Source organism: Macaca mulatta, chromosome 10 (assembly GCF_049350105.2).
Source record: "Macaca mulatta isolate MMU2019108-1 chromosome 10, T2T-MMU8v2.0, whole genome shotgun sequence".
In the NCBI taxonomy this organism is placed as follows: Eukaryota; Metazoa; Chordata; class Mammalia; order Primates; family Cercopithecidae; genus Macaca; species Macaca mulatta.
In genome coordinates this window covers 84,874,427-84,900,323 of record NC_133415.1, presented here as the reverse complement: position 1 = coordinate 84,900,323, position 25,897 = coordinate 84,874,427, and the positions used below count along the sequence as shown (strand labels likewise).

General features: G+C 47.8%; 1 protein-coding gene across 1 annotated transcript in view; it reads right to left on the bottom strand.

Annotated features, from left to right (window-relative positions):
• The window catches only part of HCK (HCK proto-oncogene, Src family tyrosine kinase), a 50,046-nt gene extending 26,110 nt beyond the window's left edge, over positions 1-23,936 (bottom strand). The window contains 5 exon segments of the mRNA NM_001435700.1: positions 837-935; positions 1,744-1,843; positions 2,199-2,241; positions 3,790-3,910; positions 23,692-23,936. Coding sequence (NP_001422629.1) covers positions 837-935; positions 1,744-1,843; positions 2,199-2,241; positions 3,790-3,910; positions 23,692-23,753 — 425 coding nt within the window. The 5' untranslated portion in view covers positions 23,754-23,936.
• Positions 23,937-25,897: the final 1,961 nt, after the last annotated feature.

Here is a 25,897-nt window from a genome sequence, read left to right as displayed (position 1 = left end):
TTATTTGTTTCCACAGCCCTTAGCCTGGCACAGGGCTTGAAGAGTCATGGGCATGTGTTTTTCGAATGAATCAAATGAGGGATGGTCCAGGTGCAGTGGTTCAGGCCTATGATTCCAGCACTTTGGGAGGCTGAGGCGAGAGGATCACTTGAGCCAGGGAGTTTGAGACCAGCCTGGGCAACATAGGGAGACTAAAAAATTAGCTGGGCATGGTGATGCACACTTGTAGTCCCAGCTACTGGGGAGGCTGAGGTGGGAGGATCACCTGAGCCTGGGGAGGCTGAGGTTGCCGTGAGCTGTGATGGTGCTACTGCATTCCAGCCTGGGCAACAGAGTGAGACCCTGTCTCAAAACAAAACAAAACAACAAATGAGGGATGACTAGCCAGGTGTGAGCTGTCTCACCTCTCCAGAGACCCTTCTTGGCAAGACCATATGCTTCATTCAACAATATTTATTGACCACTGACTGCATGCCAGCCTGTGCCGAGGATGCAGCAGCAGACAAAGTCCCCGCTGTCACCAGCTCTCTTCCTTGCAGGGCAGGCAGAGAATGTACGTGTAACCAACCAAAGAAACAAGGTCGTTTTGCTAGTAAAACATGTTCAGAAGGGAATAAAACAGGTTTCCACAAGACAGAGTCACAGCGGGGACCCACTTTAGCCTCTCTTCCCTGACTGGAAGGATGAAACCTGAAGGAAGAGAAGGAGCCAGTCAAACCCAGAGTCCTGGGAAGAGTATGTGCCAGGCAGTGGTACAGTGTGTGCAGAGGTCCTGAGTTGCAAACAAGGTTGACTTTGCTTGACTCTTTCTGGAAGGTAGGAAATAGGATACTTACTCCTCTGTCTCCAGAGAGTCAACGCGGGCGACATAATTGCTTGGGATGTAGCCCTCCTTTCGGGTGGCCAGGGATCGAGCCTTCCACCACTCCCCAGATCTGAGGGACAGGAGGGAGTAAAGGTGTTAGGGGCAGAAGGATCATTCTCCAGTCTCCTCAAGCTCCCCAGCATTGACCTAGAAAATCCCCTGCCTCCAGAAAGCCAGTAGGGTAAGGGACAGGGCTGTGACTATGTCAGCCCCCCAGCATGTGCCCATGATTAGGGTAGGGATCCTTACGACAGTTCCTGTTGTGCATCTGAGGGTCTGGAATCACCCTGTCCACAGCCCAGAGCCCTGGGTCTCCGGCTCCATTCCTCTTCCCTGGACTTGTAACTTTGGTCTTATTAGCTATACCCATGGCAGGGTCCTGCACCCATGGAGACTCAGAATGGTTCAGCTGGGGCTGATAATAGGGGAGAGTGGGCTTGGGGGTCCAACCAGGCATGACCTCTCCCATTCTCGGGATTCAGCACATCCTGGACACTATACCCACGATGGTGAAGGCTGTAGGAGATCGGAGGTGGAAAACTCAGAGATCCAAGGATTTCCGAATGTTAAGGTCACCTTGATGGGGCCTGGTCCACAGGTAAAAACCGTTGGCTTAATCACAGGAGCCCTAGGAAGGCTTCCCTGAGAAAGCTTCACCTGTTCATCCCAGGCTGGACGTGCACTCTTAGTAAGTGCACAATCCCCTTCATCCAGGTTGAGAGCAAACCCTTCCTCCACTGTTGTGATTAGCTTCTCTTTAGACATTTGTACCCAGGATAAGATAGCCCATCTATCAGGTTCTTTATGGAAGCACAAAAGAGCACATAGTTGAGTAGAGGAGGCAGGTCTGTCTTAGGGGGAGTGGGATGGGGACTCACTCCTCTAGGACGACCATCTGGTCCCCCTTCTGGAAGCTGAGGTCTTCGTGGTGAATGGCCTCATAATCATACAGGGCAACCACGATGATGTCCTCAGAGCCTGTTGGAAAGGGAGACACACGGAGGGTGAGGTTTCGTCTAAGTGCATCCACAGCCCTGGGTGACCCTCGCCTGGCACCTGGCACAGCTCCGCACCCATCAATATATGGCTCCTAGTATAAGTAGGCATCTCACCATGCTGGGTGTGATTCTCAAGTTTAAAGCTAAATATGTTTTGTTCATGTTACTAAACAGCGTTCTAGAAACACAATAGCCTGTGCAAAGTACTTCAGAGGAAATTTCGGGGATTCTCAACGAGGGTTTGACTGTTTGGGATTTTTGCCTCAAGCTGAGTGAGCCTAGTGGAATCCTCTGCAGGACACGTGACTCCACTGCATCTGCTCGGAGATACTTACCCTCCCCAATTCCTGGTGTGTTCCTGTTGTTGCTATTAGGCCCCTGTAAGGAAGAAATGGGAGAAGGGTATGAATCTGACCAATGTGTGGGGACCCACGGAAGGTCTGTGTTGAGGATACCCAAGAGCATCTTACCCTAGCCCTGTATGTCATGGGAGGAGGCCCACATAGGGCAGGGGACATGCCTGGCACCACACAGCACATTAGGGGCAGAGCCAGCAAACAAAATGATCCAGGTTTTTTGTTTTTTGTTTTTGTTGTTGTTTGAGATGGAGTCTCACTCTGTCACCCAGGCTGGAGTGCAGTGGAGTGATCTCAGCTCACTGAAACCTCTACCTCCCGGGTTCAAGTGATTCTCCTGCCTCAGCCTCCCGAGTAGCTGGAATTACAGGCGCACGCCACCATGCCCAGCTAATTTTTTGTATTTTTAGTAGAAACAGGGTTTCACCATGTTGGCCAGGCTGGTCTCGAACTCCTGACCTCAGGTGATCTGCCCACCTCGGCCTCCCAAAGTGCTGGGAGAGCCACCATGCCCAGCCAGAATCCAGGTTTCTTGAGTTGTGGCCTTGGCCTTCCGTCTTGGACACACTGGGGGATGCTGCTTGACCCCTCCCCTCAAAACACAGTGAGGGGGTTGGTCCGGATCGGTGTTTTCTGACTACATTTGAAGAAATCATAGCCCCACCAATGATTTATAGTCCATAAATAAAGGCTCCATTATGTATGTGAAACAATCTAAATGTCCGTGCAAAGGGGAAATGACACCTAAACTGTGGTGTTCTAAGCAACTTCTTCTTTTTTTTTTTTTTTTAAAGAGACAGGGTCTCCCTGTATTGCGCAGGCTGGAGTGCAGTAGTGTGATCATAACTCATGCAGTCTCGAACTCCTGAGCTCAAGCAGTCCTCCCGCCTCAGCCTCCCAAAATGCTGGGAGTACAGGTGTGAGCCACTGTGCCTGGTCTGTGGTTTCATTTTTGAGAAGAATGTATTTGTGTGTCACACAGTAGGATTATTGTGAGGATTAGGGTGCTAATAACCGTAAAGGCTTAGAACAGTGCTTGGTTCATAGTCAGCTCTGCATAAACATAAAAGAAGTTGGTAAATACCTCTCCTAGCATGACTGCTTCTCTTTTTACAACTCTTGCTGTTGTTCCTGCTGCTACTCTTGGTCTTATACTCGTGCAATTATGGTTGGTACTATTACTATGACAATTGTTACTGTATTTTTGCAGTGCTGCTGATACTACCATTACATGGTCACTTCAGCTGCTATCATGACGGGTCACTCATCATTCTCAGCACTGCTTTTGCTTCTGCCCAGGCCCAAGGCCTGAGATGCTCACTCAACCTGTTTGGTGGAGCCCAGGCTGACGGGTCAAACCTGGGCTTCAGGAAAAGAGAGGTGACTTCCTTGTCCCTATGCATGCTGGCACTGCATCCCGGAGAGTCGAGTCGGGTCACTGTTGGTGGCCAGTCAGCTCCCTTTCACTCCAAGCTCACCCTGCCCAGCCTTGGGAAGACAGGAGGCTGTTAGGGCAATGTTGGGGCAGCATCCGGCAGCCCACAGGGAAACTGGGACCTCCCCTACTCACCGGCTTGATGGTGGATGTGGGATCCGGCACATACACAGGGCAGTGTGGGTTGGCGCTGGTTTCAGTTTTTGAGAATGTATTGCCTCCGGCCTGGAGGAACTTGGACTTCATGCACCCCATCCTGCAGCAGACAGAAGAGAAGTGAGCCCTGGTTACCAAGAGCCTCATGCGGGGAAGTCTTCTGATGCTGGCATTCCAGGTCTCCTACCCCCGGACTGGCTCCCACTGGCCTTCCCAGTCTTAACTCCCCTTCTAGCTCCAAGCACCCTCATCATCCCCACACAGAACCCACTCCATCCTTGCCACCTCTGGGCTTCCCCATGTCCACGTGCCATAGCACTGGCCTAGGGCTGACAAGCTGTCATTGTCATGGGTACCAAGGACCAGCGTGATGGGTGTTTATTCAGAGGATGGCATGAGGATAACAGAAATGTAACAGGTTGAGCTGTTGGGGGGAAGAGCAGGTGGTGGGCACTGCCGGCTCTCAGGTCAGAAAGCCTCAGCTGATCCTTGGCCCCTCCACCCTACCAGCACCTCACTGACCACTTTCCTGCCCCCTACCCACCTCTTGGGTCTTCATTGGCAAAATGGGGACAATAATAAGACCTATGGTGGGGAAACACTCAGTGCAGTGTCAGGCTCAGAGCAAACACTACAGAAAAACTACAGTGTTATCTGATGATAAATTGCCATTTTTATATTAAATAACAAGATGAGGTCACATAACATGGCTCAAACAATCTAGTTTGTCAAGGCACTGTATTCCTGGTATCATTTTGTAAATGGCTTATAACTCCTTCCCTCCCTCCCTCCCTCCCTCCCTCCCTCCCTTCCTTCCTTCCTTCCTTCCTTCTTTCCTTCCTTCCTTCCTTCCTTCCTTCCTTCCTTCCTTCCTTCCTTCCTTTCTTCCTCCTCCCCTTCCTCTCCTTCCCGCCTCCTCCCTCCTCCTCCTCTCTCTCTTCTCCTTCTTCTTCTTCCTCTTCCTCTTCCTCCTCTCTTTCTGTCTGTTTCTCTCTAAGTTATTTGGTAATTCATTCATCCATTTACACAGCCAACATTTACTGGGCACTTTTCTAAACTGTGAAAAAGGGAAGCAAATTCATGCCCTCAGGAATTCAACTGTAGCCGAATGGGAGACAGAGACAATAAACAGGCCAACAAATAAACAACAGGACAAATAACAGGACAAATTGAGTTAGTGAAAAGTGTGAGGACAATAAGAGAGGGTGCTACGGGAAACAACAAGTCTGGCCCTTTTAGGCAGGGCATTTGGCATTTGGGGAAGACCTCTCAGAGGAGGGGATACAGAACCTGAGGTCTAAAGGACACGAAGGAGCCAGTCAGGGGACACTCTGAGGGAAAAGTGTTCCAGGCAGAGGGAACAGCAAACGCAAAGCCCCTGAGGCTGGCACGTGCTTGGAGAGAAGCTGGAGGCACTGAAAGCAGGAGAGTGTGGCTGAAGCGCATGGGCAGGGGAGAGGGTGGTTGTGACGAGGCCACCACACCCTGGAGGGCCAGTGAGGACTTTGGATTTTATTCTAAGGATGATGGAAAGTTTCTGACAGGAGAATGATGGAATTCAATTTGCACTTTAAATAATCCCACCAGTGGCTGAGTGAGGCGTGGACAGTAGGGAGTAGGGCAGGGAACCCTGTGAGAAATCTGCCTAAATGTTCAGGTATGAGATGATGGTGGCCCAGGGCAGGGTGAGGGCAGAGAGGAGTTAAGCATTGGACAGGTTTGGGGAACATATTGGAGGTAGAGCTTGCAGACTTTGCTGCTGTATTCAATTAATTTAAGGATGCTTAAACAAAACGCATTTACTCCGAGTAGAATAAAAACATAATTGTAAAAGTGGAAGAAACGTTTCATTTCTTTTCTCAAAATGTGCACACACATTTGCTGAGAAGGCAGGCTGTGACAACCACATAAGAAGTGCTTGCTTTTCTCATCTCTGCACAATTGCCATTTTCTTCTAAAGCAGTTAGAAGCAGTTACACTTATCTTGTTAAAATAAACATGTGTTGTGGCTTAAGAAAAAAAAAAAAACAACGCCCAAATTCTTAGGCTTAGACGAGTTACTTTTAAAAACGAAAAAAGATTCCTTTTATTTACAAGGATTTCTCTCTTCTGGTGGGAACTGGGAAAGATTTGCCACTTCAAGACTTGAGCAGTTTTGCTTCATTTGTCTTTTGGAAATAAAGTAAGACACACATTCAGACTCTTGGAGTGCTGGATCATTAATCTGAAAAATTATCGGCCGGGCGCGGTGGCTCAAGCCTGTAATCCCAGCACTTTGGGAGGCCGAGACGGGCGGATCACGAGGTCAGGAGATCGAGACCATCCTGGCTAACACGGTGAAACCCCGTCTCTACTAAAAAATACAAAAAACTAGCCGGGCGAGGTGGCGGGCGCCTGTAGTCCCAGCTACTTGGGAGGCTGAGACAGGAGAATGGCCCGAACCCGGGAGGCGGAGCTTGCAGTGAGCTGAGATCCGGCCACTGCACTCCAGCCTGGGCGACAGAGCAAGACTCCGTCTCAAAAAAAAAAAAAAAAAAAAAAAAAAAAAAAAAAAGAAAAAAAGAAAAAAAAGAAAAATTATCACAATTAATCAATTAATCACAGATTTATAATGTACTTGCATGCATTTAAAACTGAAACCGGCACCTCTCTTTGAGATAAATGTCCATGACAGTTCTGGGAAATTAAACATGCACCTTGTGTGGCGTGTATGACATAAAAGGATCTCACATTTCCTATGTTTTGGTCAGCATAAAGATGTTCTGGGAAGAGCAGCACTGTGTCAGGTAGGATAGCTCACTCTGCCCCTCTGGGCACCCACCGATCTGCAGCTGCGAGCATTGCGATTCCCAATCCACACGTGTTGAGCACCTCGTATGCTTCACTTACGTGATCAATGTACATATTCAAGATGGTCACAGGGTCCCGAGGGAGGGGTCTTGGAAGACCTGTGTTCATTCACAATCCAAGGCTGTCTCTGAGAAAGGGTGGCGAGGGTTCTACCTCACAGGGTGGTGGTGAGCATTGAGCAAGTTGATGAGTGTCAAAGTGCCCAGCATGCAATAAGCGCTGCAGAAACATTAACCACCACCGTTTCTGTTTACTGGCAGACGTGGCACTGCCCCGGAGCATGAAGCAAGTACAATTTGCAATTCCTCTGACTCACAAGCCTAGATACCGCAACACTGGAGAAGTTCGCTCTTTTTAAAATAGGGAATTCCCATGAGTTCCATTTTCTCACTATAAAGCGTGGTTTGTTTTCTCAGAGACAGTCTCGCTCTGTCACCCAGGGTGGAGTGCAGTGGTGCTTACTGCAACCTTGACCTCCCAGGATCAAGTGATCCTCCCACCTCAGCCTAGTAGCTGGGACTACAGTTACAAACTACCATGCCTGGTCAATCTTTTAAAATGTATTTTCTGTAGAGACAGGAGGCAGAGAAGGGGGCAGGTCTCACAATGTTGCTCAGGTTGGTCTTGAACTCCTGACCTCAAGTGATGCTGCTACCTTGGCCTCCCAAAGTGCTGGGATATGAGCCACCATGCCCAGCTGAAAGTGTGATTTTTCTAAAAGTGATACACTGGCAGGAGTCAAATTTGTGTAAAATGTGATTGTTACCCTAAATGAGAGAACCATGTCTACTGCCTGGCATGGACAGGGCATCAGAAATGTCCATGTTCATGGTCACTAGGCCCAGAAATGTCATGCGAGCCACAAATATAAGTTGAAGTTTTCTACAGCCAGATTTTTAAAAATTAAAATTTTATTTTATTTTTTCCTTTTTAAAAAATCATTTATTTTTATTTCCCTTTTAAATTTATTTTTAGTTTCTATTTTTTTAATTGTATTTATTTATTTAATTTTTTGAGACAGAGTTTTGCTCTTGTCACCTAGGCTGGAGTACAGTGGTGCGATCTCCACTCACCACAACCTCTGCCTCCCGGGTTCAAGTGATTCTCCTGTCTCAGCCTCCTGAGTAGCTGGGATTACAGGCATGTGCCACTACGCCTGGCTAATTTTTGTATTTTTTAGTAGAGACATGGTTTCACCATGTTGGTCAGGCTGGTCTTGAACTCCCGACCTCAGGTCATCCATCCGCTTCGGTCTCCCAAAGTACTGAGATTTCAGGCGTGAGCCACCGCGCCCGGCCTATTTTTCATTTAAAAAAAATTTTTTTACAGTCAGGTTTTTAAAAGTAAAAAAAAAGTGAATTAATTTCAAGATGTATTTATTTTACCCAATATATCAAAATTATTAACATATAATAAATAAAAAATTATTAATGAGATACTTTACATTCTTTTTTTTGTACTAAGCCTTCACATCTCAGTGTGGATTTTACTCTTAGAGCACATCTCAGCTATGACTCCATCTGTGCTCAACAGCCGTCTGTGGCTCAGAGCTACCGTATCCAAACATGCAGAGACAGAATGCTCCCATCACTGCAGTACAGGAAAGGCTGGTGCTCACGCCTGCATTCCTCAGTGCTTAGCCCAGTACCTCCTGGCACACAGTAGGAGTGTCATGCACAGTGAGTGAATGGCTGCATGCCTGGCGTGCCATGCTTTATGTAGTAGGAAGTAAAAGCGTCTGTCAGCACCATAAGACGGGGCAAAAACAAAAAAACAAAAAAAAGAAAAGAAAAGCATCAGGACATAGTTCCTACGACCGAGTTGAGAAGGGGAGACTGGACACACAATTACATTCCGAAGCCACATACTAAGAAGCTATTAGGAGATACAGAAAGTAGAATGGTGGTTGCCAAGGGTTGGGGAAAGGGGGAATGAGGAGTTAGTGTTCAACGGGTGTAGCGTTTCAGATGAAATGAGTTATGGAGATGGATGATGGTGAGGGTTGCACAACATTCTGAATGGACTGAATACCACTGAAGTGTACATTTGCAAATGATCACGACAGAAAATTTGTTATATGTATTTTACCACAATTTTAAGAATGAAAGAAAAAGAAGCTACTAGGGAGTGCTAAAGATAGGAGGGGCCATGCAAAGATTGCTAAAATACTTATTGGGTGAAAAACGCAAACTGTAAACATGTACAACATCAAACCACTCTTGTAAAATGAATGTATGTGCCTATGTGTATGTTAGTAAGTTCGTATAAAAAGCAACCTGTTTATAATAATAATTGAGCAGCAAGATAATGCGTTGGGTTTTGAAGAACAGGGAGGATCTGAATAGATAAAGATTGGAGGAAAGTCAAGAATATTCCAAAGAAGAACTGACTTCCAAAAAGGATTTGAGGGAGCTTATAATATTAAACCATATACAGAGCACTGCAAGTCTCAAAAAGCGTTACTCTACACCATATAGAAGGGAAAGATTATTGAACTAGAAGCCCAGGATGGGACTGCTACTACCATTGAGTACTAGATTTATCTCTGAGCTTCCTAGTAGCCAAGATAAAAATGGAAACTTGTACAACATCACCATAAGATCTCAGGAAGCACAACAATTTGTCTGTTGACAGAAACAAGTATTTTTTGAGTACTAAATTCAAGATAATTTGTTCTGTGGCTCCTCATAAGAAGGTCACTGGGCCTGGGTGCGGTGGCTCATGCCTGTAATCCCAGCACTTTAGGAGGCCAATGTGGGCAGATCACTTGAGGTCAGGGGTTTGAGACAAGCCTGGCCAATATAGTGAAACCCTGACTCTACAAAAATGTAAAAAATTAGCCAGGTGTGGTGGCACACACCTGTAATCCCAGCTACTCGGGAGGCTGAGTCAGGAGAATCACTTGAACCTGGGAGGCAGAGGTTGCAGTGAGCCAAGATCGTGCCACTGCACTCCAGCCTGTACAACAAAGCAAGACTCTGTCTCAGAAAAAAAAAAAAAAAAAAGAAGTCACTGGAGGGCACAATGGACAATTTCTTCAACCGTGATTTGTCAGCAGAATTTATGGTATGTTGGTGAGTGGTTCCCAAACAGATGGCGCTGATATTATTCAGGTGGGTTTGGGAACAGGCGATGGGGTGAAAGTGGGGAGAGAATGATGGAAGAAAGGGGTTTATGTAGTCCAGGGCCTCGCTGCAGAGTGCCTTGTGACAAAGTGGCTTGAGTGAGTTTAGAAATGCAATATGGTGCTCAGAGTGTGGCTAGCCTGAGAACCAGCAGCCTCAACCTCATAGGGGAGCTGTAAGAAATGCAGAATCTCAGGCCCCACTTCCCAAATCAGAATGTGCATTTTAACAAGGTTCCCAGGCGATTCATGTGAACATTCTAGCCGAGAAGCCTAGAGAACCTCTTTTGCTCCTGCCTCCTCAGCATCTGTCCCTCTTCAGACAACAGTACCTGGATTTTCCTTTGGAGAACCAGCCTTCTCCCACTCAGTGCATGAGGTTTGGTGGGGCGGATCCCACCCTTGCCTTCAGAGATTGGCAACTTGACACAGGCCTGGCCAATCAGAGAATCCCGTATCCTCTGGCCCCCTGGCTACAGATATTGGTTCAGCTATAGGCATAGATGTCCTCCTCACTGAGGCAGTCTGCTCTGGGATTTTGCTGGAAAAATTAGGGAAAAGGCACCCTCGTTCTACAAGGATTGTTGAGATGTAGGAACCTCCAGTTCTTGGAAACCACCTCAACATCATCAAGGTAAAAGCTGCTTTAAAGTGAAGCCACCAGAGAGGACAACAGAGCTGAGGTATGGAGATTAAGTAATTCCTGAAGATAAATTGAGCACCTGGCTCCAGCTGTGCCTGAAGCCGATATACCTCAGGATTTTTCCAGTCCACAGGCAAATAAATTCTCAGTTTTGCTTAAGCCAACTTGAGTTGGGTTTCTGCCATTTGAACTCAAAAAGTCTTCACTGATTCTTGCATATTCTTGCATCACACTCTGGATTGAATGAACCAGTGTCTGGGAGTGAGGGCCTGGAATCTGTAGTTCTAACAATTCTGCAGGAAATTAGTATATACACTAAAATTTGAGATCCACCAATGTAGCAGAATGAAGGCTGAACTTGGGAGTCAGAACACTTGAGTTTGGATCGCAGTTCTGCCACCGACTAGGGATGTGACCTTGAGCAAGTCCTTTGCCCTCTCTGAGCCTTATTTTTCTTTCCTGCTAAATAGGAGGCCTTGCTTCTCAGGCTTGGCCTGAGGTCCTATGTGACTAGGGATGTGAAGGACTGTGTAAAACTTCTGCATACGCATTTCTCATCTAATGTGTTTCAAAAGCAGGCTCTGGGAGCAGAAGTAGCCCGCCTCGGTGCACACCCACTCAGAACTGCTGATCCCTGGTAAAGACACTTCCTCAGGCCACTGCTGACACTGGGGACCTGAAACCTGCTCCTCATCACCTCAGCCTCCGCTGAGGGAAATGAGAGGGGTCAGCTTGCTTGTGCCTGGCTGCTTCCCACGGTCACCATGCTGGCTGTGGAGGCCTCAGAGACTCGGCCTGTGCTCTCGGAGTCAAGCTCAAGGCGGAGAGGCCAGGGCCTGCCTGAGCATCCATGCAGTGGGCTGGAGATGGTTTTCTGGGAGCTTCTATGCTTAAGCAGAAGCCTGCAAGGGCTGGGGGTGTGAAGCCCTGGATTGTGGTCCCATCTCTGCCATAAGCTCATTGTGTGACCGTAGGCAAGTCTCAACTTGTCTCTGAGCCTCAGTTTCTCTAAATGTGAAACGAGATGTTGGATGAGAAGTTCTCTGAAAGAAGCAGCTGCAGTTCTTTCCTGCATAGAATCCATTCCCCCTTCTTCTAACAACAGTTGTCCAATTTTCCTTTGGGAATTACTCCTCCCCTAGTCTCAGTTTACAGCTTGGGATAGAGTTGACTCCAATGCCTGGCTGTACAGGTGGGTCTGTGACCAAATCTAGCCAATGAGAGTTGCAGTAATAGAAGCAGAGATGGGTGTCTGGGCACAGTGGCTCCTGCCTGTAATCCCAGCATTTTGGGAGGCAGAGGCAGGTGGGTCATCAGAGGTCAGGAGTTCAAGACCAGCCTGGTCAACATGGTGAAATCCCCATCTCTGTTAAAAATACAAAAAATTAGCCAGGCATGGTGGCAGGCACCTGTAATCCCAGCTACTTGGGAGGCTGAGACAGGAGAATCGTTTGAACCTGGGGGGTGGAGGATTCAGTGAGCCGAGATCGCGCCATTGCACTCCAGCCTGGGTGACAGAGCGAGACTCTATCTCAAAAAAAAAAAAAAGAAGGAAGGAAGGAGAGAAAGAAAGAAAGAGAGAGAGAAAGAAAGAAAGAAAGAAAGAAAGAGAAAGAAAGAAAGAAAGAAAGAAAGAAAGAAAGAAAGAAAGAAAGAAAGAAAGAAAGAAAGAAAGAAAGAAAGAAAGGAAGGAAGGAAGGAAGAAAGAAAGAAGCAGAGATGGGCATGTGATTCAATTCTGGCCAACAAGAGCCAGCCTTTGGTTTCTAGCTGGAAAAAAAGGCCTGCAGCAGCATGGCAAAGTCAAGAAAGCCTTGCCTGAAGCTGATATCTCAGGGATTTTCCAGTAACCTCCTTCTGCTTGAGCCAGTTTTGAGTTGGATTTATTCCCCCTTAAACATCAAAGAGTCTTGCCCAAAGAGTGCAGAGGGATTTCTTATAAGGGACTGTGATTCACACTTAAGTGTAAATGACTGATGGCAAAGACCTCCCTGATACCAGGTTTTGGTAGAAGAGAAGGTAAGATGGTACTAACCTATTAGAGTAGGTGAGGATGGGAGGAATACGGACCTCATTAAGCTGATGGCACTGCAGCCATGCCTTAAAAGGGCCTCTGGTTATAGAGGCTGGGTGCAGGCGCTCATGCCTGTAATCCCAGCACTTTGGGAAGCTGAGGTGGGAGAATTGCTTTGAGCCCAGGAGCACGAGGCCAGTCCTGACAACATAGCAAGACCCCGTGTCTGCCAAAAAAAAAAAAAAAATTAGCTGGGCATGGCAGCATGTGCCTGTAGTCCCAGCTACTTGGGAGGCTGAGGTGGGAGGATCACTTGAGCCTGGGAGGTTGAGGCTGCAATGAACTGTAGTCATGCCACTGCACTTCAGCCTGCGCTACAGAGCAAGACTGTCTCAAAAAAAGAAGCACCTGGTATCTAATAGGCCCTCCATACACATTTGTGGAATGAATGTATTATGTTCCACTCTCTATGGGCCTCATCATACTTGGCTAAAGTCAACAGAGCAGAATTATGAAGTTATTTTTCAGATAGGGAAATGGAAGCCCATGGGATAGTGGGTCCCCTGGCTAGTCAGTGGCAGGTCCAACTGGCACTCAGCTCTCCTGCCTCTCATCATCCACTGAGGTCAGCCCTAGAGGGTGTGGGCAATGAAGGGGAAGGTGAGAATGAGGAACCCAAACAGCACTCTCAAGAAGGTAGACCGCTGGGGGCCCAGGGCTTAAGGCTGTTCAGTTACAGGAACTTTCTCTTCTCAGAACAGCTCAGCCATGGGGGTGGGAAGAAAGTATTTCCCCAACAGGAGTCAACTTCCTGAGCAGTGCCTTAGGGGTGCAGAGTCTAGCAGCTCCCTCTCCTCAGGTTCCCTGACTGTCTTCTGAATGAACTGTCTTTATCCCTGAGTGACTATTGTCCCTAATAAACAGTTAGGGGTCACTCCTGACTTCTCACCTCTTCCCTTTACTGAGCCTCAGCTTCTTTCTCACAGAGCTCAAAACTTTGATTTTGCAAGCAGGAAGAAACTTGGGAGATCAGCATTTTCATTGGACAAGTGGAGTAACAGCCCCAAGAAGCTGTGTGGGCCCTGGCTCACATGATGGCAAGCGACAGAGCAACATACTGAAGGAGAACTCAGGGCCTTTGGTCATTTGCCTGGCTCAGCCATAGGGTTGGCTCTGAGATGCATGTGTTTCAACCACTTGTTCAACCACATATGAAACTCATAGCATGTTCAATGTTACTTTTGGATCCCTTGGTCAATTTCAGAATTCCAGAGCAACTGTGAACCTCCTTGGAATGATTTTATCTCCAAGGTAGGCAGGAGGCAGGGCAGTTTGAAAATAGAGCATGAGATTTGAAGTCAGATGGAGCTGGGTTTGAATCCTTATTCTGCCTTTTACAAATAAGTGAGCCTTTTAAAATGTAAGTCATCCTGAGCACTGTGGCTCACAGCTGTAATCCCAACACTTGGGGAGGCTGAGGCGGGCAGATCACCTGAGGTCGGGAGTTGGAGACCAGCCTGACCAACATGGTGAAACCCCACTCTACTAAAAATACAAAAATTAGCCGGGCATGGTGGCGCGTGCCATCACTGTCTAGCCTGTTCCCAGCTATAGTCTTCATACCCCTAACCACCTCTTAAACATGGTGGTCATGAGGATGCACCTCTCAGATATCCAACTGCAGGAGTACGATTGGAGAAATTGATCAGCAGCTCAGCTGCTGTGCTTCAGAGTTGCTCTCATGGGCTGCGTCACTGCTGTCAAGGGCTGCTCCCAGCCAATGACTGAGTGTGGCAGGGAGACTGAAGCCTGCCCATTTCTGGGGGACCTCTGCCAAGAGACTTTGGCCAAAGGCTCCTTAACAGCCTTGACAAACGTTCCTTAGAATGGCATGGCAGCCGGGCACGGTGGCTCACGCTTGTAATCCCAGCACTTTGGGAGGCCGAGGCGGGCGGATCACAAGGTCAGGAGTTCAAGACCAGCTTGGCCAACATGGTGAAACCCTGTTTTTACTAAAAATACAAAAATTAGCCAGGCATGGTGGTGCATGCCTGTAATCCTAGTTACTCAGGAGGCTGAGGCAGGAGAATTGCTTGAACTCGGGAGGTGGAGGTTGCAGTGAGCCAAGACTGTGCCAGTGTACTCCAGCCTGGGCGACAGTGAGACTCTGTCTCAAAAAAAAAAAAAAAAAACAAAATAAAGCAACAACAGAAAAAAAAAAATGGCACGGCAGTCCAAGACACGTCCTCCTTTTATTCCTTTCTTCTTCCTTCCTTTTTTCCTTCCTTTTCTTTTTCATTCATGGCCAGAGGTGCCTCAATATCTGATGGCTCTCCTGTCTTCTCCTGGTTTCTTCCCATTTTCTATCATAGCCATTTCCTCCAATAAATGTCTTGCACATTTAATGCTATGGGAGTCTGCTTCTCAAAGGACTTGAACCATCTCAGGGTATGCTGAAGTTAAGTATAAAAAAATAAATAAAATAAAAAGAAAATAAAAAATAAAAAAGGACCTGGACTAACACACCTAATGTATTACCTGTTGATTTGTTTATTATCCATCTGACCATTAGGATGTGAGATATGACAGTAAGGACTTTGTTGTGTTCACCGCTATATCCCCAGTATGCAAAACTGGAACACAGCATGTGCTCAATAAATTCTTATTGAATGAAGTCCCCTTTAGCCTGCTGGATGCCCCCAGATTTCCTGTCTAAATAATAGCTATAAATAGGCCAGGTGCAATGGCTCATGCCTGTAATCCCAGCACTTTGGGAAGCTAAGGCGGGTGGATCGCCTGAGGTCAGGAGTTCGAGACTGTCTGGCCAACATGGTGAAACCCTGTCTCCAGCAAAAATACAAAAATTAGCTGTGTGTGGTAGTGGGCGCCTGTAATCCCAGCTACTTGGGAGCCTGAGGCAGGAGAATTGCTTGAACTCGAGAGGCGGAGGTTGCAGTGAGCCAAGATTGTGCCACTGCACTCCAGACTGTGCAACAGAGTGAAACCCTATCTCAAAACAAAAACAAACAAACAAAAAGAAAACCAATAGCTATAAATATATGTTTAAACTGAGAAGGGTGATGCACATTTGCTCGCTTCTGCTGGGAGAGAAGCAGTCTTTCCTTGGCTGCTACTCAGTGGAAGTTTCCTCTTCCAGAGAGGACACAGTGGCCAGTTCACCACCAGGGTCACTTTTCACTTTAACCTGCTGTGGTACTGAGAGGTCAGCTGCCCCCAAACCTGTCCTCCACAAATGGAATCCTCAAAGCCACAGTAACACATGTGCTGACCCTTTTACTTTTTTTTTTTTTTAATAATTGACAAAGCTCCAGGTCTCAGTTTCTGTCATTTTTGAAGGGTATGTATTTTGTTTTTAAAATGACCTTTTACCACCTAGTAAAACATTAGTGCATCCTTCTTGTTAAAAATTAAACCACTGGCCAGGTGCAGGGGCTCACGCCTGTAATCCCAGCACTTTGGGAGGCCGAGGTGGGCGGATCACGAGGTCAGGAGATCGAGACCATCCTGGCTAACAAGGTGAGACTCCATCTCTACTAAAAATACAAAAAATTAGCCGGGCATGTTGGCAGGCGCCTGTAGTCCCAGCTACACAGGAGGCTGAGGCAGGAGAATGGCGTGAACCCGGGAGGCGGAGCTTGTAGTGAGCGGAGATCGTGTCACTGCACTCCAGTCTGGGTGACAGTGCGACACTCCGTCTCAAAAAAAAAAAAAAAAAAAAAATTAAACCATTACAGGCCAAGCATGGTGGCTCACATCTGTAATACCAGCACTCTGAGAGGTCAAGACAGGAGGATCATTTGAGCCGAGGAATTTAAAACCAGCCTGGGCAACATGGCAAGACCCCATCTCTACAAGATTTTTTTTAATTAGCTGGGTGTGATGGCATGTGCCTGTGATCCCAGGTATTCAGGAGGCTGAGGTGGGAGGATCGCTTGAGCACAGGAGGTTGAGTCTGCATGAGCCATGATAGCGTCACTGCACTCCAGCCTGGGAGACAGGGTGAGACCCTGTCTCAAAAAGAAAAAGAAAGAGAGAGAAGAAAAGGAAGAAAGAAAGAAAGAAGGAAAGAAAGAAAGAAAGAGAGAAAGAAAGAAAGAAAATAGAAGCAAAGAAAAGAAGAAGAAGGAGGAGGATGAGGAAGGAAGGGAAAGAAGAGAGAAAGAAGAAGAAAAAGGAGGAGGAGGAAGAGGAGGAGGAGGAGAAGGAGGAGAAGGGTGAAGGAAGGAAGGTAAAGAAAGAAAGAGAAAAGAAAGAAAGAAAGAGAGAAAGAAAGGAGGAAAGAAAGAAAGAAAGAAAGAAAGAAAGAAAGAAAGAAAGAAAGAAAGAAAGAAAGAAAGAAAGAAAAAGAAAGGAGGGAAGGAAGGAAGGAAGGAAGGAAGGAAGGAAGGAAGGAAAAGCAAGAAGGGAAGGAAGATTAAAACATTACAGATACATTTAGGACACTCTTGGATTACTAATTCTCTAAGCCCTCCATGGCCACCTCTTCCCCGACCCAGCTAGCCTCTGCCAGCATTTGACCTCGGCCTCTGCCTCTGCATTTACAAACATGTATGTTGAAGCAGAGGCTGTCAGTGCTCTGCCTCTATCACTCCGCCCTTTACCATTTCCGCACATTCTGGCTGGACTTCCAGCTGCCGGCACCTTCAGAGGTTTCTCTGTGGCTACTGGGTGCCTGCTCTGCCTGTGAGCTTGGCAAGCCGAAAGTGCTAGAGAATTATCACACCGCCAGGAGTAGTTTGCAACTGAAGACGGGAGTGGGTGGACAAATACCCTGGTTCCCTCGCCTCTCGAGCCTGTTCTACCCTGGCTCCCACAGCTCCTCAGTGGGAGTGAGCTCCAGGTGCCTGCAGTGGTAACTGGACTGAGAAGACACCTTTACTGACCGCCTTCCGTTCCCTGCCTTACTTCCTTACTCCCCTAGAAGGGTCTCTGGAATCAGCTCTCAAACAAACTATTTGCATTTGAAACCTTGCCTAGGGTCTCCTCCTGGAGAAACTTAAACTAAGACATATATGCTATGATGGACTAGTGGGTGTGGGTGTGTGTGTATGTGTGTGTGTGTGTGTGTGTCTGTGTGTTTTGACATAAAAGGAATCATGTTGCAGGAATCATGAGTAGTATCCTTCTCAGTTCCTCTTTTTTTTTTTTTTTTTTGAGACGGAGTCTTGCTGTTGTTGGCCCGGGCTGGAGTGCAATGGCATGATCTTGGCTCACTACAACCCCGCCTCCCGTGTTCATGTCATTCTCCTGCCTCAGCCTCCTGAGTAGCTGAGATTACAGGCACTCACCACCATGCCCAGCTAATTTTTGCATTTTTAGTAGAGACGGGGTTTCACCATGTTGGTCAGGCTGGTCTCGAACTCCTGACCTCAGGTGATCCACCTGCCTTGTCCTCCCAAAGTCCTGGGATTACACCGCGCCTGGCCTCAGTTTCATTTTCTTTGGATGTGGAAACTGAGGCTCAGAAAGGGAAGAGATTTGCCCAGTGCATCACAACCTGTCTTTGGCAGAGCTGGCACTCAGACTCGGGGTCGTCTACTGTGCTGTATTGACTGTTCTTCATTTCTCTGGTAGAGATGAGGCAGGGACTCCTGTTCTCTTGGCTGCACTTATATCTCCTGGGCCAAAGGATTTCAGGGTGATGCCTGGAACTCAGGGAGGTGACTCAAGGGGAGAGGCAGGAGTGCACGTCCTAGCACAGTGCCATCCAGAGCTGTGGGACCACAACCAGGGCCAAGACCAGGGCACATTTACACTCAAGCACAGGCTGCTTCTGCATCATTACCCACTCCTCTGAAAGCACATTCAAACTCCCAGTCCTGTGGGGGAGGAAACTGGAAAAATGGGGTGGGGACCAATATGTGGTTGGGGTATTTAGAAAGGCAGAAGCTGATTGCTTGATGACTTGTATAGATAAAGAAAACTAAACTAAAAAAAAAAAAAAAAAAAAAGATGTAAGAAAGACAGACAGAGGCTGAGAGAGATTGTGCCACTAACTTGCTGTGTGACTTTGGGAAAGTCATTTACCCTCTCTAGGCTTCACATTCCTTTTCTTTTCTTTTCTTTTCTTTTTATGAAACAGGGTCTTGCTCTGTCACCCAGGCTGGAGTGCAGTATCTGCAATCTTAGAACACTGCAACCTTCAACTTCTGGGCTCAGGCGATCCTCCCACCTCAGCCTCCTGAGTAGCTGGGACTACAGCCATGTGCCACCACAACCAGCTAATTTTTGTATTTTTTGTAGAGACAGGGTTTTGCCATGTTACCCACGCTGGTCTCAAACTCTTGAGCTCAGATGATCTGCCTGTCTCGACCTCCCAAAATGCTGGGATTACAGGAGTAAGCCACCACGCCCAGCCCTTCATGTTCCTTTTCTTTAAAAAAGGAAGCCTTGTCATGACCCAAAGGGTGGGGTTTGAAAACTCAAATGACTGTAGGGACCTGGAGGGTTCTGCGCATGAGGTAAGTGGGCCTGGCAAGGGCCGTGCAAGCTGGACAGTCCAGGGCAGTCCCCGGCTCCACTGAGGTTGTCTGAGGAGAACTGGAGTCATGGGTTCTAGTTTCAGGGCTGCTAACTCTTCTAATTTTTTAGGAGACAGAAATCCAGATTATGTGAGCTCTCCTGAATTTAAATGTTAGCAACTAATTAAAAATAATCACTGTGGGTGGAGGGGTGTTGGGGGAGAGCAGCTGAAATATCTCAGGCAAGGCAGGGAGGAGGTTGTCCAACATTCATTACGTTTGCCCCTTCAGTGTTTTTTTGAGGCCCTACTATGTTTCAGGTGCCAGGCGTTAGAAGATACAGTGGTTTATAGGACAAATATGTTTGTGCTCTTGTAGAATTTACTTTCTAGGAGAGTTTAAAGTCCAAGCCCTGGCTAGTCCTTAGAGTGTAGACAACTTTCTCCTTACTTCCTAGGGGTAAGAACCCCCAGAGGGCAGCCTGGTTTGAATGAGTTTAAGATTCATGCTTTCTGTACCCATTAGAATGGTAATAATAATAATAATAATAATAATAATAAATATAGTAGGCATTGGCAAGGATGTGAAGCCAATTGAAACCCGTGTATGTTACTGGTGGGGATGTAAAATGGTGGAAAACAGCATAGCAGTTCCTCAAAAAGTTAAAGATAGAACTTTTATATGAACCAGTAACTCTACTTCTAGGTATATACCCAAGGGAATTGAAAACAGGTGCTCAAACAAATACGCGCATGCATATGCATGCTCATAGCAGTGTTATTCGCAACAGTCAAAATGTGGAAACAGCCCGAATTTCCATCTGCAGTTAAATGGGTCAATAAATTGTGGAATATTCATACAATGGAATATTATTTGGCCACAAAAGGAATAAAGTACTAATAGTTGCCACGATGTGGATGAATCTTGGAAAACATTATGTTAAGTGAAAGAAGCTAGACACAGAAAGTCACATAGTATGCTTCGATTTATATTAAATGTACTGAATAAATTAATCCGTAGAGACAAAAAGCAGATTGGTGGTCGCCAGGGGGATGGGGGAATGGGGGTAATTGCTTAATGGGCACGAAGTTTCCTTTTTCAGGGGTGATGGAAATGTTTAGGAGCTACTGAGAGGTGCTTGTACAATGTTGCGAATATACCAAATGCCACTGAATTGTTCACTTAAAAATCATATAGTTAATTTTATAAAGTTATGTGAATTTCACCTCAATTAAAATATTTCTAAAAATTTCAAACTGTATAAAAGATTGCTGGCCGGGCTCAGTGGCTCACACCTGTAATCCCAGCACTTTGGGAGACTGAGACAGGTGGATCATGAGGTCAGGAGATCAAGACTATCCTGGCTACCATGGTGAAACCCCATCTCTACTAAAAATACAAAAAATTAGCCGGGTGTGGTGGCGGACGCCTTTAGTCCCAGCTACTCAGGAGGCTGAGGCAGGAGAATGGCATGAACCCAGGAGGTGGAGCTTGTAGTGAGCCAAGATCGTGCCACTGCACTCCAGCCTGGGGAACAGAGTGAGACTCCGTTTCAAAAAAAAAAAAAAGATTGCTCTGTTAGAAACGTTAAGCAAATTTTAATACAGGCAAACAGTGGAATATTATGCAGCCACTAAAAATTTAAGAACATTTTAATGACCTGGAAAATGCTACAATGTAATACAAAGCAAATAAGATAAATATAATCTATGGGTATCATTATACTAATTGTGTTAATTTAAAAGTGCATAGAAAAGACTACATAAAGATATATGAAAATATTGTTATTGTTCCATCAAAAGATTCATGCTTCCATTTTCTTGAACACTTACTAAGTGCCAGGCACAGTGAGTCAGGCAAGTGAAGCGCCTTACAGCAGAGAACATGAGGCCTGGAAGAAGGGCCATTGATCCAGGGACAGCTGGGAGGTCAGCAGAGCAATATTCTTTTCTCTTCTCTGCCCCAGAGTCCCTGAGTAACCCTTCGGGCTTCAGTACTCCTGTCGCACAAAGGGGAGGGTGACAGGTGCCCTCTCTGGGGAGCCATCCATCCTTTTGGTGTTTTCCTCAAGAAACACCTGTACATGGGCTGAAAGCTACATATCCAGGATGCTCCTGGCAATATTGTTCATTGTAGTGTACACCTAGGAACAACTGGAGTATTTACCCACAGGGGAATGGGAAACACTGTAGAGTGGTCACCTGCTGGGATACTCCACAGCAGCTGGAAGGAATGAATGAGGCCTCTGTTTTCTATTTCTCATCCTGGATAGATTTTGACAACTTAATGATAAGAAGGGGCAAATATGCTCCTCTGCTATCCCCTTTCTCAGAATTGCAGAAAAGTCTCACAGTTAGATAGCTTTTTTTTTTTTTTTTTGAGATGAAGTTTCGCATTTGCTGCCCGGGCTGGAGTGCAATGGCGCGATCTCGGCTCACTGCAACCTCCGCTTCCCCGGGTTCAAGCCATTCTCCTGCTTCAGCCTCCCGAGCAGCTGAGATTACAGGCATGAGCCACCGCATAGATAGCATTTTTAAAGCACACAAAACAATAATATGTGCTGTTTATGCATACACTTATACACAATCCATTTTTAAAGGCACAGCCTGGAAGGACTGTAATCACGACAGCGGTTGCCCCCTGGGGAGGGATAGAAACAGGACTGAGAGTGACACAAGGTGGGGAGACTTCAAATTTTTCTGTTACTTTTAGTAAATTAATTTTTTAAAATCTGAAGCAAACACAACAAAATGCTATCATCTGTTAATTCTGGATGGTGGATTCTTGGGATATTTAATATATTATTCTCTTCACTTTTCTGTATTTCTTTTTTTTTTTTTTTTGAGACGGAGTCTCGCTCTGTCGCCCAGGCTGGAGTGCAGTGGCGCGATCTCGGCTCACTGCAAGCTCTGCCTCCCGGGTTCACGCCATTCTCCTGCCTCAGCCTCCCGAGTAGCTGGGACTACAGGCGCCCGCCACCGCGCCCGGCTAATTTTTTGTATTTTTAGTAGAGACGGGGTTTCACCGTGGTCTCGATCTCCTGACCTTGTGATCCGCCCGCCTCGGCCTCCCAAAGTGCTGGGATTACAGGCGTGAGCCACCGCGCCCGGCCCACTTTTCTGTATTTCAACCTGTCACCCCCTCCCCTAAAAAAAAAGGACCATAAAGAAAAAACCATGGGATAAGGCAACTGATATGTATTGAGGCCTTTTTCTGTGCCAGGCATAGGCTACCCCAGTGGTTTTCAAAGTGCCATCCTTGGATCAGCAGCAGCAGCATCACCAGGGATGGAAGTTCTTAGTGTCCTGCACAGAGTTACTGAATCAGAAACTCTAGTATTCGGCCCAGCAATCTGTGTTTTCACAAGCAGTCCAGGTGATGCTGATGTAGGCTGAAGTCTGAGAACGCGGGGCCATGTGTCTAGCTAGGGCAATGTTAAGATACATTAAACCTGTGTACTGTCAGACAGTACTCTCAGAGCTTTCCTTCAGTACCTTGCCTTTTCTTTCTTTCTTTCTTTCTTTCTTTCTTTCTTTCTTTCTTTCTTTCTTTCTTTCTTTCTTTCTTTCTCTCTCTCTCTCTCTCTCTCTCTCTCTCTCTTTCTTTTTTTCTTTTTCTTTTTTTGAGACAGAGTCTTTCTCTGTCGCCCAGGCTGGAGTGCAGCCGCGCGATCTCAGCTCACAGCAACCTCCACCTCCCAGGTTCAAGTGATTCTCGTGCCTCAGCCTCCAGAGTAGCTGGAATTACAGGCATGTGCCACCACGCCTGGCTAAGTTTTGTACTTTTAGTACAGACGAGGTTTCACCATGTTAGCCAGGCTGGTCTCAAACTCTTGACCTCAAGAGATCCACCTGCCTCAGCCTCCCAAAAAGCTGAGATTACAGGAGTGAGTCACCCTACCCGGCTCCTTCAGTATCCAATTAATCCTCTAAACAACCCTGTGAAGGAGGTACTATTACTCTCCCCATCCTACAGTTGTGAAAACAGAAGCAAAGAAAGGCCAAATCCTCTACCCCAGGCCCAACAGGCAGTTTGCCTCTAGAAGCCCCCTCCCCTACCCACTAGCCTAACTGTCTCTCACAGGCACCACCTCTCACAATTTCCTGCATCCTTGCAAGAAAGACTTCATAGCTCCGGCTTACAGATGAGGAAACGAATCCTGAGAGGGAGAATTCGTCCAACAAGGAGGAAAGTGTCAGGGCATGGCAGTCTTGGGCCAGGAGGTTTAGGGGTTTGACCTAGACCTACTGTGGGAGGAGGGGCAGAGAGCCGACCAGCTGCAGCCGGCCTGGGTGTGGCTCACACGTCAGGCCTCCGCCCAACTGCCCCCTTCCCCAAGCCGGCTGCCAACCCGGCGTGACCCGGCCCCCACCGGGAACCGTAAGGGCCTTCCCCCCCAGGCTCTGTGAAGCCCCATCCCTTCCTTCTTCTTCTTTTTTTTTTTTAATTAAAAAAAATCCCCCCCACCCCGCCGCAGAAGGGGAACCTGGACAGCCCAGAGAAGCGGTGGATAAAGTCACTGCACGGGCCTCCCCTCCCCTCCCCCTGGCATCCAGCAGTCCGCAGCAGTGCCGCCCCTCTCCTGGGCACCCTCCCCTGGCTGTCGACCCCTCATCACAGGCTACCCGCGGCTCCCCCGACGTTCCCGTCTCTCCTCGCTGCCCTCAGCAGCACCCGTAACCAGCCCTCCCCACTCCCCTAGACTCCCTCCGCCGCCTGGGACCCCTCGCGGGCCGGATATTCCCGGTCCCCTGTGCGCGGCACTCACCTGGGCGCCCGCTCCTGGTCTCGCGGGCAGCCCGGATCCTCGCAGCTCGAGCGCCCCCCCAGCTCGGCAGCCCCCGAGGTTCCGGGGTGCCAGTGCTGGGAAACTGACTTTCTAGAACTAGAGGCGGGGGCAGCGCTCGCAGGGGCTTTGGTGCCGCGGGCGTGTCTCGCCCTGCACTGTCTGGGTCCCTTCCCACTCGCCTCTAAGCCTCCGACGTGCTCCCGGACTGGGACCAGGGACGCGGTGGTGCCCGCAGGCCATCTGGGCGCTTTAGCCGCGCCCTGAGCGATGCTAACTCCGCCCCAAGTGTCCTAACGCCGCCCCGAAGACTCAGAAGCCACCCCAGGTTCCTAACCTGCTCCCCAAGGGTCATAACCTCCGTCTCCTGCAAGCAGGATCCCAAACCCGCCACCAAGAGAAAAAACAAAAAAAATTAGCATCATCCATCGGAGGCTTCTAACACGTCCACCAAGGATGTTAACCTCCATTCCTTCCGCTCTACTCTCCCTAACACCTCCCCATCCCACCGCCCAGCGTCCTACCGCAGTCTCCGAAGGATCCCAAATGCCACCCCTGGGGATTCGAACCCTCCCGTCTAAGAACCCCAGCACCCGCTCCCATGCTCCCAAGATCCTAACTCCGCCCCGCCAAAGGATTTTTAAACTAAACTTGCCCCCAAAGATTCTAATCTGCCCAATGGAAAGATCCGAACTCTCACTTCAGTGGATTCTAACCCTGCCTTAAAGATTTAGAACACTAACCCCAGGGTTCCAATACCGCTCTTGCTCCTGCGCGATCCCAACCTGCCGCCGCCTAAGAGTTTTAATCCCCAGGGGTCTATCCCGCCGGTCCAAAGACTCCAACCCTGCCCTTCAGAGATCCTAACCCCACCTATTAAAGGATTCCTGCTACAGTCTTCAAAGATTCCAACCCCACCCTGGAAAGGCCTTACCCTACCCCGGAAGCATCGTGATCCCTTTCCCCCACCACTCCGACCCCTCCCTTCTGGCCCGGCCCCCACAGCGCCGCGGCCCGAGACTTCCAGGCCCGTCTGTGGTCAGCGGTTTCCCTTCCGCAGGCCTGCTCCATTCAGACGCCACGCAAAGTTCCTCTCTCGAAGGAACCACCGTGGCCATGCAAAGTTCCCTGACCAAAGGAACTACCCTGGCCATGCAAAGTTCCCCGCCCGAAGGAACCACCCTGGCTTCCGGGCAGCTCAGAGGACTCCCAGACTGGGGGAGGTGGTCTGGAGAGGTGAGGAGTCAGGCTGGAGGGTGACCCCCCCCCCCAGTGGATGGGATTGTGCCCAGCTCCAGGCAAGGGCAGAACACACCCTCTCCTGAAAACACAGGGGCTATCACCCTAAATTCTGTGTAACACACCTCCAAAATCTCCAAAATGTACAAGAATCATACTGTGTCTCTCTGTTCCCGTTCTACCAGCTGATCGGGGCTACCGTCATTTCTTCACTCATTTCTTCATTCATTCATTCATTTATTCATTCATAATTCATTCAGCAATGCTGTCCTGGGGGCTGGGGGATGCAGGGGTTCTTAACTTGGCACTATTGACATTTGGGCCACGTAATTGTTGTGGGGGACTGTCCTGTGAATGATAGGATGTTTAACAGGATTCCTGGGCTCTACCCACTAGTTGTCTATAGCGTCCTCCTCCCCAGTTGTGACAACAAAATGTCTCCAGACATTTGTAAAATGTCCCCTGGTGGGGAAGGGTGGAAGAACCATGAATGGGAAAGACAATGACCCTACTCTTATGATTTTGGTATATGTGCCTGCACGGGCCTTTTTTCCTTCTCTTTAGCCTACAGTGCTGTTTTAAGGGGGTCTCCCATCCAAGTACTAACCAGGCTTGATCCTGCTTAGCTTCCAAGGTCAGACAGGATCCTTCCAAGGATCAGATGCGTTCAGTGTGGTATGGCATAGATAACTTAAAAAAAAAAAAAATAGAGATGGGGTCTTGCTATATTGCCCAGGCTAGTCTTGAATTCTGGGACTCAACTGAACCTCATGCCTTGGCCTCCCAAAGTACTGGGATTACAAGTGTGAGCCACTGCACCCAGCCTGTATATGCTTTTTATAAAAACAGATAATGTTCTGAATGTATGTTTAATGTTACTCATCAATTTTTGTACATTCCCTCCCACCACCCCATCACTGTTGTTAATATCCAGTCATGTTTCCAAAGG